General features: G+C 38.0%; 1 protein-coding gene across 2 annotated transcripts in view; it reads left to right on the forward strand.

Annotated features, from left to right (window-relative positions):
• UBE3C (ubiquitin protein ligase E3C) overlaps nt 1-21,202 on the forward strand; it is a 126,681-nt gene that overhangs the window by 22,737 nt on the left and 82,742 nt on the right. Inside the window, exons 2-9 of one of the 2 annotated variants that reach the window (XM_038559836.1) lie at nt 5,328-5,381; nt 9,148-9,222; nt 9,677-9,823; nt 14,359-14,426; nt 14,793-14,950; nt 16,838-16,991; nt 17,398-17,630; nt 18,274-18,428. In XM_038559836.1, coding sequence (XP_038415764.1) covers nt 5,328-5,381; nt 9,148-9,222; nt 9,677-9,823; nt 14,359-14,426; nt 14,793-14,950; nt 16,838-16,991; nt 17,398-17,630; nt 18,274-18,428 — 1,044 coding nt within the window. Of the gene's footprint in view, nt 1-5,327; nt 5,382-9,147; nt 9,223-9,676; nt 9,824-14,310; nt 14,427-14,792; nt 14,951-16,837; nt 16,992-17,397; nt 17,631-18,273; nt 18,429-21,202 lie in introns of both variants that reach the window. The other variant, XM_038559835.1, reaches the window with a different exon arrangement.

Genomic DNA, 21,202 nt, shown 5'->3' on the forward strand with positions numbered 1-21,202 from the left:
CCTTGCTAATTGTATCCTGGTTATGGAGGGGTAATGGGGTAAGAGAGAGAAGGGATAAGGAAACTCATTGCAACTGTCTGCAACTTTGTCTAAAATTAATTCAAGGTAAAACATTTTAAAAACCAGTTTTACCTTTTACCTTTATTCCTTCTAAATTTAATCCTTCAATCTTTACATTGGGTACAATACTAAGTATCAAGATTATAAAGAATAAGGCATAGGCCTTATTCTGAGGGAATTTGTAATTTATTGAAGGAGAAACAAATACAATTAAGGTTACCTTTACTCTTTTCTCTTGCCAGGTGCACTAAGATAAATGTTTTTCTCTTTTAAATAGACACTATTGTGTCTGTAAGTGATAAAATCCTAGAGCCTTTGCTAGGTACATAATTCCAGACCCTAGTAAAGATTTAATATTACCAAGCTTGTGTGGTTTGAGCTTGGTTTGCAGGGGAGCATCCTCGGTGTCTCTTCCTGTGGGTGTGTGCCCTGTGAGGCTGCCTGTGGGCTCCCACAGCACACGCAGTCAGAGCCTGCTCCTTCCTGCTGAGAGGTCTCAACTTGCTGTCTGCTCATACTCTGATCATTCATTACTTGCTGTTTTAACTGACAGAGTTCAAGTTTCATTTTCTTATTTTTTGCCCTGAGCCTAAAAATGCACTCCAAAATAATCATACCCACACTAGCACTCCACATGTGCTGCAGAGTGATCTCCTCCAACATTTTGGAAACGGCGTCTGATCCCCATATTGGCTTCTATGATTTCATCTAGAGCAGATACCATCATTTTCTGCTTGGTGAATGGTAAGCCATATGTGCTAAGTACACTTCATGAACATCTTCTGGTCCAAGGCAATCTCGGTGCATTGGTGAACTCACCAGTTTATCGCGTGGAGGAGTGGGAGGGATGGTGGTCTTGTCGGGACAGCTTCACGGGGAGGACATTTAAGTGGAGTCTCACCTAAGATGAGCAGTACTTGCTCTGTGTGTGTTTCGGCGTCAAGAGGGAAGGAAGGCCAGATTGAGCAGAAGGGAGAAGGGCATTTGAGGCTTGAAGGACCGTCGGAGGGAGAGATGCGCTTGAGGCAGCATCAGGAGATGGTGTGAGAGGAGTAGTCGGGAGACAGAGGAAGAAATGTTCCTGTGCTAAGGCTGTGTTTGAGCTTGATCCCTTAAAGTACACTGGTGGTTCTCAAATCAGATCCTCAGATAGGCTAACAAGAAATAGAAAATAAGGACAGTGGAATAGGTTTTCCATAATTTGGGTTAATTTAAATCACTGAGCATTGAGGAGATGATTCTTGTATTTGATGTTCAGTGATCTTTTAGGAAACGATTGAGAAGAGGTTGCAGTTTTTTCTTTGTTTTAAAGGATTGGCAGCCCTCCATGAGATGATATAGATAGGAGATGGGGAGTCACAGAAGGAGCTCAAGCTGAAGTGGTGGCTGATCCCTCCCTGTTGTCTTCATTACCTGTTTAACGTTCATTAATCCTGTGGACGTCTCAGTGGCACTGAGTTATACCTTTATTGTCATCTCCTTTCCATCCATCCTGTGGTGACACGGGGTCCATAGCCAGAAATAGAGCTCTCAGGTTCATCTTCACTCCCATGGATAGTTGCTGAAGTCAGTTCCTCCCCAGCCCTGCTGCCTCATGCTCTCTTGGGATGTGTTCCCATCTCGTCATCCTACTGAACACATCCTTCCAAGTTGCCTCTCAAATTTTCCTTTTCTTCTGAGCTTTCTCTTAGTTGCTGAGGCAGGATGTGTCTTCTTTCCCCGCTCTTAAACCTGGCGCAGCTCTGTGTACAGGGGCACAGATTGTCTTCTTCAGGCTTCACCACTAGCGTCTAGAACTGTGTCTGGCCCACAATGCGTACTCAGTAAACAGGCTTTTTTCTCCCACCAGACTAGGAACCCCTTGCAAATGAGCAAATGCCTCACTTACTTTTAAAATCCCTGGTGCCTGGCATGATACTTGATTCCCTAAATATTTGTTGAATTGGTAAATGCACCTCAAATGTGCCTCATCTGAGTGTCTTTTGAATGAAGATGTTCTCCAAAACGGGGAACATATGGAGAAGCTGTGGTTCTGATCTGGAATTTGGTTACATATTTAAGAGCTCCATGTTGATAATTTACATAATTTATAGACATGGACTATGTGCCATGTCACACTTTTCTTTCTGTGCTGGGCTGGCTTTTCATGGCAACCTTTTGTCCTGATCCTTTTTATGGCTTAGTTTGTCTTTTCTAGACATTCTGTATTCATGTTTCTCAACACCACCTGCTCCCCATGCTTTCTGAACTTATGTCAAGTTTTGAAGGTCAATTTTTTTTTCCATGTCTTCCCTCTCCCCACCAGCCTCCTTTGTGAATATCTTCCAAGGTACCCCTGTATAATGAAGACAAAGAATTTGTTTTAATTTCTCAAAAGATAAAATAATAGTTATTCTTTTTCAAAGTATATAGTATACTGCTTAGTGGGCTAAGCTCTCGACCATCTGAGTTCAGATCCTGGATCTACCACTTTTAAGCCTTACTTTTTTTCATCTGTAAACAGGAAAAATAATAGTACTGACCTTGTAGGCTCCTTTTAAGGAATATGTGAATTAATCAAAGCCAAGGGCTTAGAGTGTTGCTTAGTGTATAGACAGAAGCCTTCAATCCCTGATAGTTTTCTGTGTGTGGCACATGTGGCCTCCTCTCCTTGTCCTTCCTGTGCTCTAGGGCACAGTGTATGGGTGTAGACAAATCAGTGTTGATGGCAGCTGGTCTGCAGTTCTTAGAGTCAACTTTGTGGTATGCCTAACTTGTAGGAGATTGGGTTGACCTCTCCCTGTAGACCGTTTTCTTTTGTCTGCACAATATTTAAGGAGCATACGTACCCTTTGAAAGGCCTTATTAGCATTTTCAAAAATATATCAGGGGTTTTTTTGGTGTGTATATCCAGTATTTTGGATTGGCTTGCTATACCTTTTTTTTTTCTACTTTTTTTTTTTTTTTTTTTAAATGAATTATCTTTTAAGAAACTTTATAGTCCTTGAGCACAGGTAGGAGAAGTGACCTTCACATTTGTATGTCCTATGTCCTGGGATTTTCATCTTCAGATAATCAGAAGTTAAGAATATTCATCCTCAACATATTCAGCATTGCCTCTTGTGCTTTCATGGCTCCTCTCATAGCATGAGCTTCAAACTTAGAATTTCCGAGAAATTCCAGTATTCAGTTAGAATCTAATTTTGCTTTTTGATACTTAGTAGCTATTTTGATTTCTAAAATATTGCAACCTAGGTACTGTGTTGCAGTATCCAAAAGTGCTTTGCAGCTGTTACAGTTACTCCTTCTTTTAGACTGCTTTGTTTGACTTAAAGGAAATGTTTGTTTAGTCATTTCATAAGTATTTTGAATACCTACACATGCCTGGTGTTGAAGCAGATGAAAGCAATAATGTACTCGGGGAAAAGGAGGTACTTGAGCCTGTGAGGCTTTTAGATTAGCAATGACTAGGAGCTTATTTGTGTGTGGGAGTAAATCTAGTGACTGTTTTGCCAGCATCACCATATTTTTAAGGTAAAATGTTGGTTTAATTTTAAGAAATGTATTCTTTCATAGTTGTAACAGTATATACTATTTTAAGAAATCTTTACTTTTTAGCTTTAACCAAATAATGAACAATATTAAATCTGGACAAATGGAGATAGAAGGAAAATAAATTATAGACACAAAACCTACCAGTTCTATTGATTAAAATGGATAATGGCTAGAAATTTTTATCTAGAAGCTTCCCATAATCCTGAACATCATAACTTTGCACTTTTTACATTAGATTTTCCATTCCCTCTCCTCCTTTTAGTTAATTAAAATTTAAGACAAAATTTTTTTCTGACTTTGGACATGTGGTAGATAAAGGCTTTTTATTTAAAATTCAAGAAATGAAATTTTCTATAGTGGAAAATATCTGGAGGATTTCTGTTCCTTTCTTTCCTCTTTTCATTGAAGTAAGCTCTGGGCCTCTGTGGGGCTCAAATTCATTCCCTGAGAACAAGAGTCGCATGCTCCATTGACTGAGCCAATCAGGTGCCCTGGATTTCTTTGGCTTTAAATTTTGTCAGTGAGAAACGTTTTATTCTACACACTGTTGATTCACATATCAATGTATAATTTTAAATTGGCTTAATTTCTTTTTGTTTTAAGATTTTATTTATTCACGAGAGACACACAGAGAGAGACAGAGACCCAGGCAGCTGGAGAAGCAAGCTCCCTGCAGGGAGCCCGATGTGGGACTTGATCCCAGGATCTGGGATCATGCCCTAAGTAGAAGACAGATGCTCAACCACTGAGCCACCCAGGCGTCTCAATTACTTCCTTTCTGACACTATTTTGAGGTTGTGTTTTTGTTAAGAGATCTATGTTTATTCATTTTTATAATGACTCATATATAATGTCTTAGACTGTTAATTTTATTTTGGATTACATTTACAAAAATAAAATGCCCATATACTATAGATTGGAACAGTTCTGGGGGAAGGATTATCTTTAAATATTTTTATTATTTGAAATGTTTAAGTTTTCCATTTATTACTTTGGTTCCTTCTGCATACCATGTATTTTTGTTCATAATTTAGTTTTACTTATGATGAAAGGAGAATTTTTAAAAATTCAGTAACAATACTGAATTTTGTTTCATCAGAAATTTTATTGAGATAATTGTAGACTACTATACAGCTGTTAGAAAGAATACAGAAAAGGCCGCCTGGGTGGCCCAGTCAATTAAGCGTCTGCCTTCAGCTCAGGTCTTGTGGGATCAAGCCCTGCATTGGGCTCCTTGCCCAGCAAGGAGTCTGCTTCTCCCTTTTCCTCTGCCCCTACCCCTACTTGTGTTCTTTCTCACTCTGTCAAATAAGTAAATAAAATCTTAAAAAAAAGAAAGAAAGAGAAGAGTACAGAAAGGTCCTTTGTTCACATTGCCTGATTTCCCCTGGGAGTTATATTTTGCAAAACCGTAGTATGATCATCACAACTAGGATATTGACATTGATGTAAATCACTGATGATATTCAGATATTCCCGGTTTTACTTGAATTCTCTTGTGTGTGTAAAGAAATCATATTTTATTCTTAGAAAAGTACTGAAATACTAACTTTAATTAGCTCTGTGATCTGTTGGGGGGCTGTTTAACCTCTTGTGCCTCAGATTTCTCATTAAGTCACAGCGTTTGTATGATCTTTAGAATCCTTTTTGGGTCAAAAGATTCTATAATTTTGTATGAAGAGTATTTTAGAATTTGAAATTATAGCCTTTATCTTTTCTCTTTTTGTGTTTAGGAAGAAAAGGCTTCTCTTTTACATCGTACTCAGGAAGAAAGAAGGAAGAGAGAGGTAAAAACAGTTTTGTAATAGTCTCTTTAAGCATTTTCCATAGCACTTAAATAAGTCTTGGTTTTACTGTCATACATGTGTATAGATAGTTGTATGTTATAGGTGACATAGCATATATTTTTATGTATATTAAACTACAGAAGCATATCTGGATTTTTTTTGGATTTTATAATGCATAATTTATTCTGGAATCAATGTGGAAAAGATTAACTAGAAGGGCAGTTTCCAGAACAGAGCGGGGAAACAGGCTCTTATAAAGTTTACTTGTGTGCATGGTATGGCTTCCAGAAGATCTAGAAATGCTTAGTATGTGATGTTCATGTTTTGCCAAGCAGAAGAACACTCACTATTAAGGCAAGTATCTTAACTATTTGTGAGGAAGGTAAATAAACAAATGGAGCTATTGACATTTGTTGTTTTATTCTTTACTTTTTATTTTTTTGTTTAATATATTCTTTATTTTACATGTTGTCTCTCTGGTGACAATTTGTTAACATGGCTTTATTTTGTTGATTAATTAGCAATTATGATATTTTATGGCCTACTTTCCCAGATTTTTATTTTGTGTTGTTTTCTAATCATTCATTCATTCCTTTAACAAATATTAATTGAGAGCTTGATATGTTCCAGGTACTGTTCTGCTTGCTGGGTATATAAATAGTGAATAAGACAGATAATGTTCTTGCTGGGTTCTAGAGCACAGATGTTAACCAAGATATTGAGCCAGTGATATGTGCCATGAAAGCAGTGGAGCAAGGTGATAGTGACAGGGAAGGGTATTCAGGGAAGGACTCTCTGAGCTGGTTAGAGGGTGAAGAAGAAGCTGCTTTATGGAAAGCTGGAGGAAGAGCATTCTTGGTGAAGGAAATAGCAAACACAAAGACTTTTATTTTTTATTATTTTTTATTTTTATTTTATTTATTTATGATAGAGAGAGAGAGAGAGAGGCAGAGACACAGACACAGGAGGAGGGAGAAGCAGGCTCCATACCGGGAGCCTGACACGGGACTTGATCCTGTGACTCCAGGATCGCGCCCTGGGCAAAAGGCAGGCGCCAAACCGCTGAGCCACCCAGAGATCCCCAACATAAAGACTTTTAGGTGGGGTTTCTCAGCCTCAGTACTGTTGACATTTTGGACCAGATAATTCTTTGTTGTGGGGGCTTATCCTGTACATTGAAAAGTGTTTAGCAGCATTCATGTGTTCTACTCTACCCATTAGATGACACAGCACTCCCTCCCTCCAGGTAAGATAACCAAAAATGTCTCCAGAAATTATCCAATGTCCCCTGGGTGGCAAAATTGCTGACACTTGAAAATGACTGCTCAAACGAGAAGTATTTAAAGTATTGTTTGTTTATTGTCTTTTATGTTTTCTGAAACATTCTCAGTTCTCATCTCTTGAGTAGTGTTTCTGCTTCATTCTTCCTCTCCTCTTCTTCTTGGACTCAAATTATGTACGCATTTGACCTTTGCATTGTGGCATGTATGTCTCCTATGCTTTTCTGTATATTTATTCTTTTAAATATTTCTGCTTTGGTTTGGATATTTTCTTTTTTTTTAAATTTTATTTATTTATTCATGAGAGACACAGAGATGCAGAGAGAGAGGCAGAGACACAGGCAGAGGGAGAAGCAGGCTCCATGCAGGGAGCCTGATGTGGGACTCAATCGTGGGCCTCCAGGATCACACCCTGGGCTAAAGGCGGCGCTAAACCGCTGAGCCACCCACTCTGCCCTGGATATTTTCTTCTGACCTAACTTCTAATTTACAGATGATCTCGTTACTAGTGTCTAATTGTTACATATATCCATTGAATTCTGAATTTCAGATTTTATTTCAGTTCTAGAATTTTCTTTGATTGTTTCATTTATTTCCCAGTTCTCTTGCCTTTCACTTTCATGAACATAGTTATGGATTATTAAAGATAATGTTTATACTCCAGTTTTGCATAACCTGTGGGGGTTTTTTTTCTGTTGTTTGTCCTCTTGATTTTTAGTTTTTGTTTTTTGCCTGGTTATTTTGATTGAAGACTGACAGTTTATATGGCAAAATGAAGAGCAGAAGAGCTCTCTTTTGGAGAGCATTACATTTTCTTTTGGTGGGCAATAGGTAGAAGGACAAATCACCTTTAAGTAATACAGGGTTTAGCTGGTATGCAGCTGGTCTTCAGTCCTTGTCAGGGTCAGTCTACCTCCAGTACACCTGAGATGGAGCCCTTAGGTCCTGGTCCCAGCCAGAGGCTAGAATGCTACCATGACTTCCTCCTTAGTGACAAATGAATGAAAAAAAAGTGTTTTGAAAGCTCACTGGACAATATATTATGGGTTTTTGTTGAAGTGCTCTTAGAATCATCATAGTAATGAATAGAGATTCCCAAAGTAGTTTTAAGCTCGGGGATTCCTTTGCTATAAACATTTGAAGTTCAGAAAATATACTTGCATGACCTAATTGATGTTCTGCCATCCCAAGATTGTAGGTGTGCATGTGCATTTCAGACCTGGCAGGTGGCCTTCATAGAAGACAGACACAGTGTCATGTGGTAAGATGAGTACAGGTTTCAGTGTCATACTAGAGTTTGAATTCTGAGTGTCTTACATCTTTCAGCATCATTTTATCTTCATGGAAATTTCAGCTTCCGTATCATAAAACCTGGAGTAGTAGTCATCTAAAATGATTGTGAAGTGTTAGGGCCAGCACATAGGAGCCTTTCAAACAGTGGTAGCTGTATTGATTACAATAGTGTGAAAAATAAATATTTTTGCTAGGTCACTGAAAATTTTAAAGAGTCTTAAGTCAATCAAAACTGGAGTTTTCTCTTTTGAGATAAGAAAAGTGGCTTTTAAAAATTGATGTTTGTGTTGTCTATATTCTTATTATATTTAAAACTGAAATTGGGATGGCTGGATGGCTCAGTGGATGCCTTCGGCTCACGTTATGATCCCAGGGTCCAGGGATCAAGTCCCACATTGGGCTCCCTGCAGGGAACCTGCTTCTCCCTCTGCCCATGTCTCTGCCTGTTTCTGTGTGTCTCTCATGAATAAATAAAATAAAATCTTTAAAAAGAAAATAAAAATAAACTAAAATTGTTGTTCTAAGTCTTACTGTACTGGTGGGATTCATTTTGGAAAACAGTCTGACAGTTCCTCAAATGTTAATTCCACTCCTAGGCATACACCCAAGAGAAATGAAAACCTGTATCCATACAAAACTTTTACATGAGTGTCCACAGCAGCATTATTTATAATAGCCCATAGTGGAAACAGCCCAAATGTCTATCAGGTAGTAAATGAATAAACAAAATGTGAGACGTTCATACAGTGAAGTATTAATTGGCCACAAAAAGTAGTACAGCTTAGATATATGGTACAACATGGATGAACCTTGAAAATAGCATGCATAGTAAAAAAAAGTCAGACACAAAAGGCTATATATAATATGATTCCATTATAAGAAATGTCCAAAATAGTCATTGCCATACAGATAGATATTCGACTAATGGTTGCTGGGGATGGGGGGCACCCAGGGCTGGGATTGAGGAATGAGTGCTAATGGGTTCAGGGGGTTTGGAGTGGGTGATGAAAGTATTCTAAAATTGGACTGTGGTGATACTTGAACTTTGAATATTTTGAAAATTGGTGAACGATACACTTAAAAGAGTGAATTTTGTGTTATGTAAATTCTATAGCTTTTTTTTTTTTTTAAGTCTTTACTAGAAATGTCATTTCACTATGACCAATTGTTCCTTCCTCCCTCCCATTATGCAGGAGGAAAGGCGAAGATTGAAAAATGCAATAATTATACAGTCATTTATACGAGGCTATAGAGACCGGAAACAGCAAGTAAGTTTGCTTATAAACTGGGAAAGAATTAGAAAGGCATGCCAGAGCTAAGTGTGGCTTTGGAGTCTTAGAAATGGAATCTATTTTGTGGGTATTTTACTAAAATACACCTGTTTAATGAAAATTAATATTGATAATATTTCCCAAATAATTTCAGTGGTTTATGTTTACATAAAGATTTATAGGTAGAGGAGTTTTGAGGTGATTTTTAAATAATGAAATAGAAACATGGGCTGCAGCTAAAGGTTGAAGTTGGTGGAAGAGTCTTTTGGGGGGTTGAGGGGTCTTTATTCCATCCCAGGTTTTCTAGGTTTCAGTTCACTTTTCTTAAGAACTGCACGGGTACGGCAACCAGACTATGAGCCCCTGCTGCCATTCAGACCCCCGGGTACCCTCAGGCTGCTGCAGTGTGCAACTGCCTGTCACACTCATGTGTCATTTGTCTTGCCTCCAGCACGCCATCCAGAGAAGCGCCTTTGATCGCTGCGCCAGTGCTTCACAGTCAGGTGGCACTTTCTCTATTGCCAGTGGGCCCAACCTTACCCTTTTGGTAAGGCAGCTTCTGTTTTTCTACAAGCAGAATGAAGACTCAAAACGTTTGGTAAGTATTGCCTACACTTCCACTTATCGTAGTTTATGTGTTTTCCAGCGGTTTTGTTTGTTTGTTGTTTTTTAGTGGGGTCAGCTAACCCTCCAGTATGCCTTTGTGAACTTCCCTCAGCCTGCTATATCATAGGTCATCTTTGTGGTGATGTGCTTTACCTCTTAAAGAGAGATCTAAATTGCCAGTAGGTTTTTTTTTTCCATTTTTAAAATTATGATACATTTCAAATGTAAGAAAAAATAGAATCATATATTGAACCATCCACCGTGTACCCAGTACTGTGTCCATAGTCATCCATGCCTATCTCACCCAGAGCCCTCCATACCTGTGCCTCCCTATCAGTCAGCTATCATAAATCTTATAGCATATTATCTGTAAATACTTTAAAACTCTAACTTATAGGGTCTCGTTCTTGAAACATCCCAAGTATGACTGTAGTACTGTTAAATTTTGTAGGCTTTTGAAACTAATGGTGATGAGGAATGGTGTTTGAAAATAAGGATGGGTGTGTAGATGAATGAACTTTTTAAAATGCAACTTGTTACTGTGTCCCATTTCTCAGAAAATATTAAGAGGTTCCTATGTAAATTATTAGGTTAAATGTGTGTTTATTCTTAGGAATTCTTCTTTACTTGTAATAAAAATTTCAAATTATATTAAAAGATGGTATACAGGGATCCCTGGGTGGCGCAGCGGTTTGGCGCCTGCCTTTGGCCCAGGGCGTGATCCTGGAGACCCGGGATCGAATCCCACATCGGGCTCCCGGTGCATGGAGCCTGCTTCTCCCTCTGCCTGTGTCTCTGCCTCTCTCTCTCTCTCTCTGTGACTATCATAAATAAATAAAAATTAAAAAAAAAAAAAAGATGGTATACAGGGACGCCTGGGTGGCTCAGCGATTAAGCATCTGCCTTCAGCTCAGGGCGTGATCCTGGAGTCCCAGGATCGAGTCCCACGTCGGGCTCCCTGCATGGAGCCTGCTTCTCCCTCTGCCTGTGTTTCTGCCTCTCTCTCTCTGTCTCTAATGAATAAATAAAATCTTTAAAAAGAAAAGATAGTATACAATGAAAAGTATGTCTTCCATACTACAACCATACATACTGGAAAGATTCCCCATAAGAAATATAAATACACAAACACTTTATTGCTTATCTGGTGTTTGGCTTTAAAACCCAACATTCTTTCCTGAGTTGGGCTAGCCTGGAACCTGGGAAGAACTTGCCATAAACTAGAGACAGTCTAGAGAGGCAGTGAAAGTGGCTTCATTTGCTCATTCTAGACTTTCCTTAAGTACAGGCTGTCTTCAGGCCTTCTATCTGAAGTTCATAAGAAAATGAACCAGAGAAGTACTGTAGTAGATAATCAGGCTTGCTCTCTGGGACAGTCCATTGCCACCTTCATGTAGTCTAGTCTTACAGATTGAGAGATTGCTAAGGAGCACAGACATGCAGGTGCTGTGGGAGGTGTTGGTCATTTATGCCTCTCCAGAGCACCCCATTCCTTTGCAGAACTGCTCCTGCATGCTCATGTGTAAGGGCCAGTCCACAGTCCCCGCGTTACTGGTTCAGCAGCCATTCATTCATGCATAGTTTGGGGATGAATATGTGTTTGTTGCCAGGCCTTAGGCCAAACACAGCAAATTGCTCATGTGCGGATTCTGAACTCCTAAATAAAATTAAATGTCATCAAACCTGGTTAATAGAACAGAAGTGTGGGATCCCTGGGTGGCGCAGCGGTTTAGCGCCTGCCTTTGGCCCAGGGCGCGATCCTGGAGACCCGGGATCGAATCCCACTTCGGGCTCCTGGTGCATGGAGCCTGCTTCTCCCTCTGCCTATGTCTCTGCCTCTCTTTCTCTCTCTGTGACTATCATAAATAAATAAAAATTAAAAAAAAAAACATTAAAAAAAATAGAACAGAAGTGAACTCAAATGTTTATTCAGTTTGCAAACAAAAATGCAAGAACAACAAATTAATCCTGTGTAGGGAAAGAGTCTCCCTGCTCCAGTCTTCATACTCCCTAATTACCCCCTAGGAGCCAGCATGATGCCACTTTTATGTTTTTCTAAGACATTATATGCAAAGCTAGGTATATACTATGCCTTCCTCATTTCCTTCCTTTATTTACTTATTATTACTATTATTACTTTAAATATAGTCTCTGATAAAATAGTATACTCTGATTATATTTTCTTTTGTGTTCAGCTTTATTTAATTATTTCAGAGTTCATAATTGCCTCACTTTGTTTAACTTCCTTTGAGTTTCTTGATAAAGTTGCCTTCCACTTTTGACAGTACTGTAAAATGCTTCTTAGTATAATTGTCCATGATTAAAGATGTCAGGTAGTCAGAAGCTCTGTTTCCCTGGAGCTAGCCTTCTTGGATTCTAGGAAATTTTTGTGTCATTATCTTGGAAAGGTCACTTGCTTTGCTTCAGTTTTAGATCCTCCCTCCTGATTCCATTATGTTTTTGCTTTCTTGATTTACTCCCTCATTTTATTGGTACATATCCTCAGTTGACTTCCTGAGAAATAAGGTGTTTTTAAAACTTTACTCATCTGCATTTAGTAAATAACAACAAAAAGTTAGGCCAAATAAGTGTTTAATGTAGCGATCATACAACTTTCTGGATGTTGTTGGTACATTTTTCAGGGTTGTAAAATACAGAATCAAAACTCAGTCTGGGGGCCCATGGGTGGCTCAGTTGCTTCAGCATCTGACTCTTGTTTCTGGCTCAGGTCACGATCTCAGGATTATGAGATCAAGCCCCGAGTTGGACTCCATGCTCAGCTTGAGATTCTTTCTCCCTCCTGCTTTGCCCTTCTCCTTTGCACACTCTCTCCCCCCTCCGCCCATCTCTAATTAATTAATTAATTAATTAATTAAAATCTTCAAAACAGTCCAGAGAGTGTTTAAATATCACTACTGCTTTGAGTTTTTTAATTTCATAAAGCAACTTGAAACATAATTACTAGATTAACATATTGACAGCCTTATTCTTGAAGTTCCTACAATTGCCCTTTAGATTTTGATAATGTTTAGTTACTGTTTTTGCTATTTTTATTTGTTAAGATGGTTTGCAATTAGAATGAACTGCAATATACTATACCATCAGATAGTATAGATAGTATTGTATCCTGTTGATTCTTGAGAAAAATATGGGCAGGGTAGCTCCATACACCTCAAGAAGAAAGCTTATGTATAAGCAAATTCATATTTGGAATGGGTCATAGAGTTCTTTCCACCCAACCTAGGACCTATTGTAATTTGTTTTATGAAACACTTTTGCATTTGTATTTCGTCTGATAACATTTTATATGAAAGAAGTGCTGCTGTCAAAGGAGAAATTCCTGAAAGATAACACGCAAAGAAAAGATTCTGTGGCATATTTGCAAATAGCCACTTTTAAGAGGCTGTGTTAATTTTAACTGGTTCTAAATGAGTCTTATGAAATTAACAAGTAAGTAACAGTTGGTTTTACAAAAATTATAGCACAGAAAATAGAAAAGATTCGTTGTTGAGTATTGAGTTTTCAAAATCACTTATGGTAGCTACGCCCATAGCAGATAGGCTTCCTGGGTGCAAGTTAGATATCTTACATTTGCTGAGTTCACTGACTAGTCATTGTGTCCAGGAGAATGGGGAGTTCTGGACACCCTGGCATATCCCTGACTTTTTTTTCCCTAACTCTACTGAGGCATAGTTGGCAAATAAAATTTAAAGATATTTAAAGGGTGCACCATAATGATTTGACATATGTTAGCATTATGAAAGGATCTGTCCCATCTCTGTTTCCTCACATATTATGTACCTGAGCTTTTACTGGGTATAATAGAGCTATATGATCACCTTTCCTACAAAAATTTCATAGGGAAGGGGAATATCCAGTAGGAAAGGATGCTGGAGACACAGAGGCAAAAGGTAAAGAAACAGAGATCCTTGTGTACCTCATGATTAATACTATATTTCTCATTTTTTTTTTTACTGTGGATTACTGATTTTTGGAAATGAATGGTTTTATTTCAGATTTATTTTATTTTATTTTTTTTAAGATTTATTTATTTATTTGATATATATAGAGAGAGGACAAGTGGGCAGAATGGCAGGCTGAGGGAGAGGGAGAAGCAGGCTCGCTGCTGAGCAGGGAGCCTGATGTGGGGCTTGATCCCAGGACCCCAGGATCATGACCTGAGCCAAAGGCAGATGTCCAACCAATGGAGCCACCCAGGTACCCCTTATTTCAGATTTAGATGAGTTTTAAGTGTACTTTGTTTTAGTAGTAAATTTAGTGATTTAGCTTACTGATGTACTATTTTAAGATGGAAAATCTAAGACAGGTGGTATATGTTACAATATAAAACCTCATTTAGAAGATTTACTTTTTATCATATTTTAATTATTTACCACTTAAGGAAATTTGGAATGTTATATAATATAAACAAGAAGTTTTTTATGGATTGAGAATGATCTGTATGTTTTGCTATTTCAGATATGGATGTATCAGAACTTAATTAAACACAGCTCTCTGTTTGTCCAGCAGTTGGATGGATCTGAGAGACTTACGTGTTTATTTCAAATAAAGAGGTTGATGAGCCTCTGTTGCAGGTAAGTCAGCAGCTTATCAAAGGTGTGGAAAGTCTTGAGGAGCTCTTTAAACTTCTCACACTATGTTTGTGATCTTTGATTTTTCTTATCTGTTCTCCCTCTATGATTGTGCATTTTTCATCTCTACAAACCCAGTGCCTGCATGCTATTTGGCACATAACAAGTTCTCCATAGGAAGTGTGCGAGACAAATGTGATTATTGTCTGGTCTATCCTCGAGTCATGCCTGTTTTCAGAGACATCTAGTACTAGAACAGACTGGCTCAAACACTTAACCATAGCAAATGAAAGTTGTTTGCAGGAGCTTGGGATAACATTTGCTATCCAGTAAGTATGTGAATACTTTTTGTTTGTTTGTTTTTTACAGGTTATTGCAAAACTGTAATGATGACAGTTTGAATGTTGCACTTCCAATGAGGATGCTTGAGGTGTTTTCATCTGAGAATACTTATTTGCCTGTTTTACATGACGCTAGCTATGTGGTGTCCATAATTGAACAGATTTTGCACTACATGATTCAAAATGGTAGGTGGCAGGTGGGATTGGGGCTGTGCTTAGGTAGGATGTTGTGTCGGGCTTGAACACTTGGTCTGAACACCAAGAGTGACTATAACAGGGCACTGTTAAGGGAAGCACATGCTGGAAGCGCTGGTGCCAATATTGGTCTTCAGCCCTCCGCACCCCAGATGTCTTTACATTTTCCTGATGCTTGAAAATGAAGCAAATGAGTGTATGCTTCCAGAAACTCTTCTGGTTATGCATCTCTCCAGCAGCCAGTCCTCCCATGGCTGGGCAGCCAGCCGGGTCCTGAGTTGGTAGGTGTGGTGGTGCCCCAAGTACGAGGGAGATCACCAGAATGGCCTTAGTAGAAAGTCAGTCTTCACATCAGTTCAGTAGAGGAGAGCAAGATATTTAGTCTGAATTTTCTTACTGCCTGGCTGTAAATGCTTTTATGCATGGACGCTCTTCTGATAATGATTCTGATTATATAAAGTATAATAATCTAGATCTGAAATTCCTCTGAGGACACATTTGTGGCACTCTTCTGGAGAAAGATTATGAAATACATATGATATCTAAAACTTTTATGATGAATTAAGCAGTGTAAGACAAAAATTGAAAAATCTGACTTCCAGTGTTCTCACAGGTAAAAAGTCAAACACTCCAGGGCTTGGACTTCAGAAGTATTAGCATTTAAAAAATATGTATGTTATTGGTCATAAGAGGAGCAGTATAATTTATATCCACTATAGATATTTCTAGAAGGCAGGAGTCACTGGTGAAAGTGAAAAATAAGTTTCCTTTTGTTTTCCAGAAGTGATGGACTAATCTAGACTAAACCTCACTAATTTAATCCTCAGTACTAAAACTGTAAAAATTAAATTCGTATACATCGCAACTTTAGCATTTGGCTTAGGTTTAAAATAAAAAAAGAAACCTTTGTTGAAAAATTAGGGAGTCAACTAAAATAGGATTTGATCTTTTAAAAAACAAAGCTATGGTAATTAGAAATCATTCCTTGAATCAATGCATTATTGTGTATACTGATTTAAAGCTAAGCAATCCGTGAGTTTTTTTTCTTGTTTTCTAAAAGCATGAAGAACATAACTCAGAAATGCATTATTTTGAAATGTGTCTATAAGTAGAAAGTATGTCACAGTCTTGCAGTGAAAGTGCTGCTTTTGGCACCTTCTGTGGTGACCTGCAGAGTTATATCAGTTTCAAGTGTGCTGTCAGTATGTTTAAATCCATGAGTTCAACATATTTTTTAAAAACCAAAAACTAAATATTAGAGGATGCTGAAGAATCAAATGAAAACCATCACAGTATATGGACCTTACTTGGATCCTGATTCAGGCAAACTAGTTAAATAAAATTTATAGCAAGAGAGAGTTGGAGACTTGAACACTGACTAGATGCTTGTGATAGCAAGAAATTAACAATTTATTTTAGCTGTCATTAATGGTATTTTTAAGAAAAATAAAGTCCTTTGATGACACAATGAAATAATTATGTCTTAGATTTGCTTTCCAGCTTATGGAGGAGTGGGTGATGGGTATATGGAATTTATAGACCATTTCAGGGTACTTATGTATTTAACTTTGCCTTAATAAAATAGTAGAAGGGGTGCCTGGTTGGCTCAGTCTGTGGAGCATGTGATCTTGATCTCAGGGTCATAAGTTCAAGCCCCTCATTGGCTGTAGAGATTACTTTAAAAAATTAGTAAATTGGGGGAAAAAAGCCATTGTTTAGCTAGTAATTTTTTTAAAAAAAAAAAAAAGGAAAGTTGAAGAAAAATTAACTTAAATTTGGACCTATGGAGATTTATAAAAAGCATATAAAAATTGATATTTTTTCCCTCATTATGATTAAGATACCAAATTCTAAATATGTGTTTTTCCTTTCTTTTAGGGTATTATAGATCTCTCTATTTGTTAATTAACAGCAAGCTTCCATCAAGTATTGAGTATTCTGATTTATCTCGAGTTCCTATAGCAAACATTTTGCTAGAGAATGTTCTGAAACCATTGCACTTTACTTACAACTCCTGTCCAGAAGGTGCAAGGTGAGAATGGGATAATTTACCAATTGTGTAAATTCACAAGGTCTCTATCTAACAAAAACTTTTACATGGATGCTATTTTACATATAGAGTTAAGTCAAATTTTTACTTTATTAATGTGACTCAGTTTAAAGAAAAAGTTTACTATTTGTTTGGCCTGTACCCTAATATAAATGTATAATTCTAATGACCTGGTTATTTTCCTGTTCTAGTAGCTATTGAGGGATATAAAAACATGGCAGAATTTTCTCAATAGGGAAGGCCCAAAATCAGTTAGTTTCAGGGCAATTTAGTTGATATTGAATGCTGACCTTCAATTAATTTGGAAAATAATATTTTGAAAGTTAATTTTAATCAGTGATTTAATGAACAATATGTTTTGATGAAAACTTGCATTTTTCTTTTTCAGGCAGCAAGTTTTTAGCGCCTTCACTGAGGAGTTTTTGGCAGCACCTTTTACAGATCAGATTTTTCATTTCATCATTCCAGCCTTAGCGGATGCACACACTGTTTTCCCTTACGAGCCCTTCCTGAGCGCGCTGTTGTTACTGGAGAGCAGACGCTCCGGGACGAGCAGCAGGACAAGCAGCAGGGCACCGTGGCTCTTCTTCTTTGTCTTAACTGTTGGCGAGCAGTATCTAGGTATGAGATCCAACATGTGTTTTCCCTCACTTCCCATGTACACAGTATTAGCACATAGAAATCAAGAGAAGGGAATCTGGTGACAGTTGTATGTTGTCAAGGCTGCTTCTGCTGGGGAGTGGGGTGGGGGGGGAGGGGGAGGGTTTCTTGGAAGAGTGCTCAAGGTCTCAGCAGTGTCCCCAGGGAAGGTTTCTAGGCACATAAAAAAATCCGATTCAGGGGTGTCTGTCAAGCTCCATTGGTGGAACATGCAGCTCTTGATCTCAGGGTTGTGAGTTCGAGCCCCACCTTGCATGTAGAGATTACTTAAAAAAAAAAAAAAAAAAAAAAAAAAAAAGCCTGATTCAGATTCATGTTACAAGGCCACACAGATTAGAAAGAATTTTGAAGTTGAATAGGAGAATTCCTGTGAGCACAGGGATGTTATCCCCATTTGTGCTGAACTTCTAATATGCACCTATCCTAGAATTATTGCATCTTTCTCTGATGTAGTTTAATACATACATCTATACATGAATTACTAGAATTTTGATAATAAGTTCTGATTGGAGATGTCTCTGAATATAAGAAAAATGATACCTGAGTTTTCCAGTTTCTGTTTAATCACTTTTAATGAAATGTTACAACTGACTGTTTTACAAAGGGACCCTCTCTGAGGAAGGACTGCTGGTGTATTTAAGAGTACTCCAGACCTTTCTTTCTCAGCTACCAGTTTCACCGGCCAGCACGAGCTGTCAGGATTCAGCCAGTGACTCGGAAGATGAGGGTGAAGAGGCAGACAAGCAGCCAAGCGCTCCTGTAAGCTCCTGTGGGCCTGGGGGTCAGAGAACAGATTATACTGCACGCCACTCCATCTAAGTAATACATTAAAGGCTTCAGACTGCACATGGAGTCTCTTCCCTCTACTGCCACCCTGCCCTTCCAGAGATGACCATCCTGGCCACTGGGGACTGGGGATGCTCTTCTACCCAGGATGCACCTTCTCTTGCCCGTCCATACAACTATATGTGGGGATACATAGTTGTGTGGGTTTTTTATTCAGAGTAGGCCATGCTGTATATTAATCTAATTGTTACTTAGGAAGTTTTCCTAGAAGGGAAATTGTGTTAAGGTTAAAAAGTTCCTGGTTCTCACGAAGGGCCCTTACTGTGTGCCAAGCACTGTTGTATTTTTATTTTATTTTATTTTATTTTATTTTATTTTATTTTATTTTATTTTATTTTATTTTATTTTATTTATTTTACTTTTTTTTATTTTTTTTTAAAAGATTTTATTTATCCATTCATGATAGACATAGAGAAAGAGAGGCAGAGATACAGGCAGAGGGAGAAGCAGGCTCCACGCAGGGAGCCCGATATGGGACTCGATCCCGGGACTCCAGTTTCGCACCCCGGGCCAAAGGCAGGCACTAAACCGCTGAGCCACCCAGGGATCCCCGCACTGTTGTATTTTTAAGAATTTATAGCAGCTTTATTGAGATACACTTGACCATGAAATTCACCCTTTTAAAGTGATGTTCAGTTGAGTGATTTCTCAGTATATTAACCTAACCATAGCCACCACCACTCTGGTAAAGCATTTTCATTGTCTACACAGAAACCCACACCCATCAGCAGCCACACCCTCCCCCTTCTTACCCTATCTTGTGAACACCAGGTAATGTCTCCTGTTAATTTTTGGCAGTTTTGTAGATGACAAAAGTTGTGATTTATTTGAAAATGAATTTTGAGTGCATTGTCACATATACTCTCTATGCCACCCCACCTTTTCTCACCTCGCCTGGTTTGCTGTGTATTTTCAAGGAATAAAAAGCTTTGTATCATACACACACAATGTGTGTGTCTTCAGTGATACCTCTTTTTCTTTTAATTACAGAACTGAAATAACTTGAGATATGGCTGTAATAAGTTTAAATATTTTGTTGTTGTTAGGAACCTACTCAAGAGGCTCAGGTTTTCCAAAGGACCAGAGGAAGTAAATCTTTAGGATCTTGTGAAGTGAAAGGATGTGTTAGTACTGCCTCTGATACAAATAGTTTGATTAGCAAAGTTTGTTTTAAAAAGTAACAATAAGAAGAAACAGATGAGTTGTTGCCCCTTACAGCTAGGGGAAGGGTTAATTGCAAAGGGGCAAAACTGAGTGTTTTGGTGGAAGCTGGAAATCTTCCATCTGTCAGAATTCAGAACTGCACACAAAAATGTGAATTTTTATATGGCTAAAAAAGTGGGATTCTATAGATGGAATGTAGAGAAAATTTTTGTTTTTAGAAGACACTTTTTTGGGCAGCCCGGGTGGCTCAGCGGTTTAGCACCGCCTTCAGCCCAGGGCCTGATTCTGGAGACCCAGGATCGAGTCCACGTCAGGCTCCCTGCATAGAGCCTGCTTCTCCCTCTACCTGTGTCTCTCTCTCTCTCCTCTGTCTCTATGAATAAATAAATAAATAAATTTAAAAATATGTATTTTTTAAAGCCCATAAAACTATAGATGAATATATGGCTTAGAGCTTTTTTTTTTTTTTTTTTTTTTTTTAGATTTTATTCATTTATTCATGAGAGACACAGAGAGACAGGGGGGCAGAGACACAGGCAGAAGGAGAAGCAGGCTCCTCTCAGGTAACCCAATGCGGGACTTGATCCCTGAACTCCAGGATCACACCCTGTGCTGAAAGTAGAGCTCAACTGCTGAGCCATCTAGGTGGCTCTGGCTTAGAGCTTTTAAAGTTTTTGAATGAAAGACTTTGACATGTAAACCATTTCATGGGTTAGGCATCCCATAAAGTCATTAAAATTTTTTTTTGATAAACCGCAAAAAAAAAAAAAAAGTATAGCTTGATTTTGTTACTTATATTTGTGAGAATTTTTACTATATTTTTCTTTCTTTATATACAAGGGTTTCAAGGTCTGTATTAATATATGATTTATTTCTCTCTTTCATTTTTTTTCTCTTCATTTTTCCTTTGCATTATCATCTCTCCCTTCCTGTCCACATTTGGGTTCAGAGCCATTGACACAGGTATAGGCCAGGTACTCACAGATTTGACTCCAAATCTCTTCTATATTTTTCTGTCAGATGTTTTGATGGTTGCTTGCATCCTGCCTCTTTTTTCCTATGATGATTATGTAGAGTCTAATTGATTAAATGAGATTTTTCCAGAGTCAAATTTCATATAAACTCTTAGGTTTCTATATCGGTTTAGTTCTGGTTTGTGTGTAATGTATTTTAAATAGGTACAGTACAAAAATAGTACCAACATACTTTTTTCCTAACTTCCTTTATTAGGTGCATCTTATTTACAGATTCATGTTTGGCAGATAGAATTCATTACTTTTATCTAAAGCAGTGTTTTATTTGGTAGATTATTATAAATTGCATAAATTATTACCAATTTAAGTTTCCAAACAGTGTAGTCAGCAATACCCAGTGTTGTGTATATAGTCTTATATATATATATACTTGGACATATATGTATGTGAAGAAACTATGTATCTTTGACTTAATACCCCGAAGAAGTAAATGCATAGTGTCTCAGTTCAGGTTTTATTCAGTAAATCGGATCTTTAGAGAAATTAATA

The sequence above is a fragment of the Canis lupus genome, chromosome 16, assembly GCF_011100685.1.
Source record: "Canis lupus familiaris isolate Mischka breed German Shepherd chromosome 16, alternate assembly UU_Cfam_GSD_1.0, whole genome shotgun sequence".
NCBI classification, from domain to species: domain Eukaryota; kingdom Metazoa; phylum Chordata; class Mammalia; order Carnivora; family Canidae; genus Canis; species Canis lupus.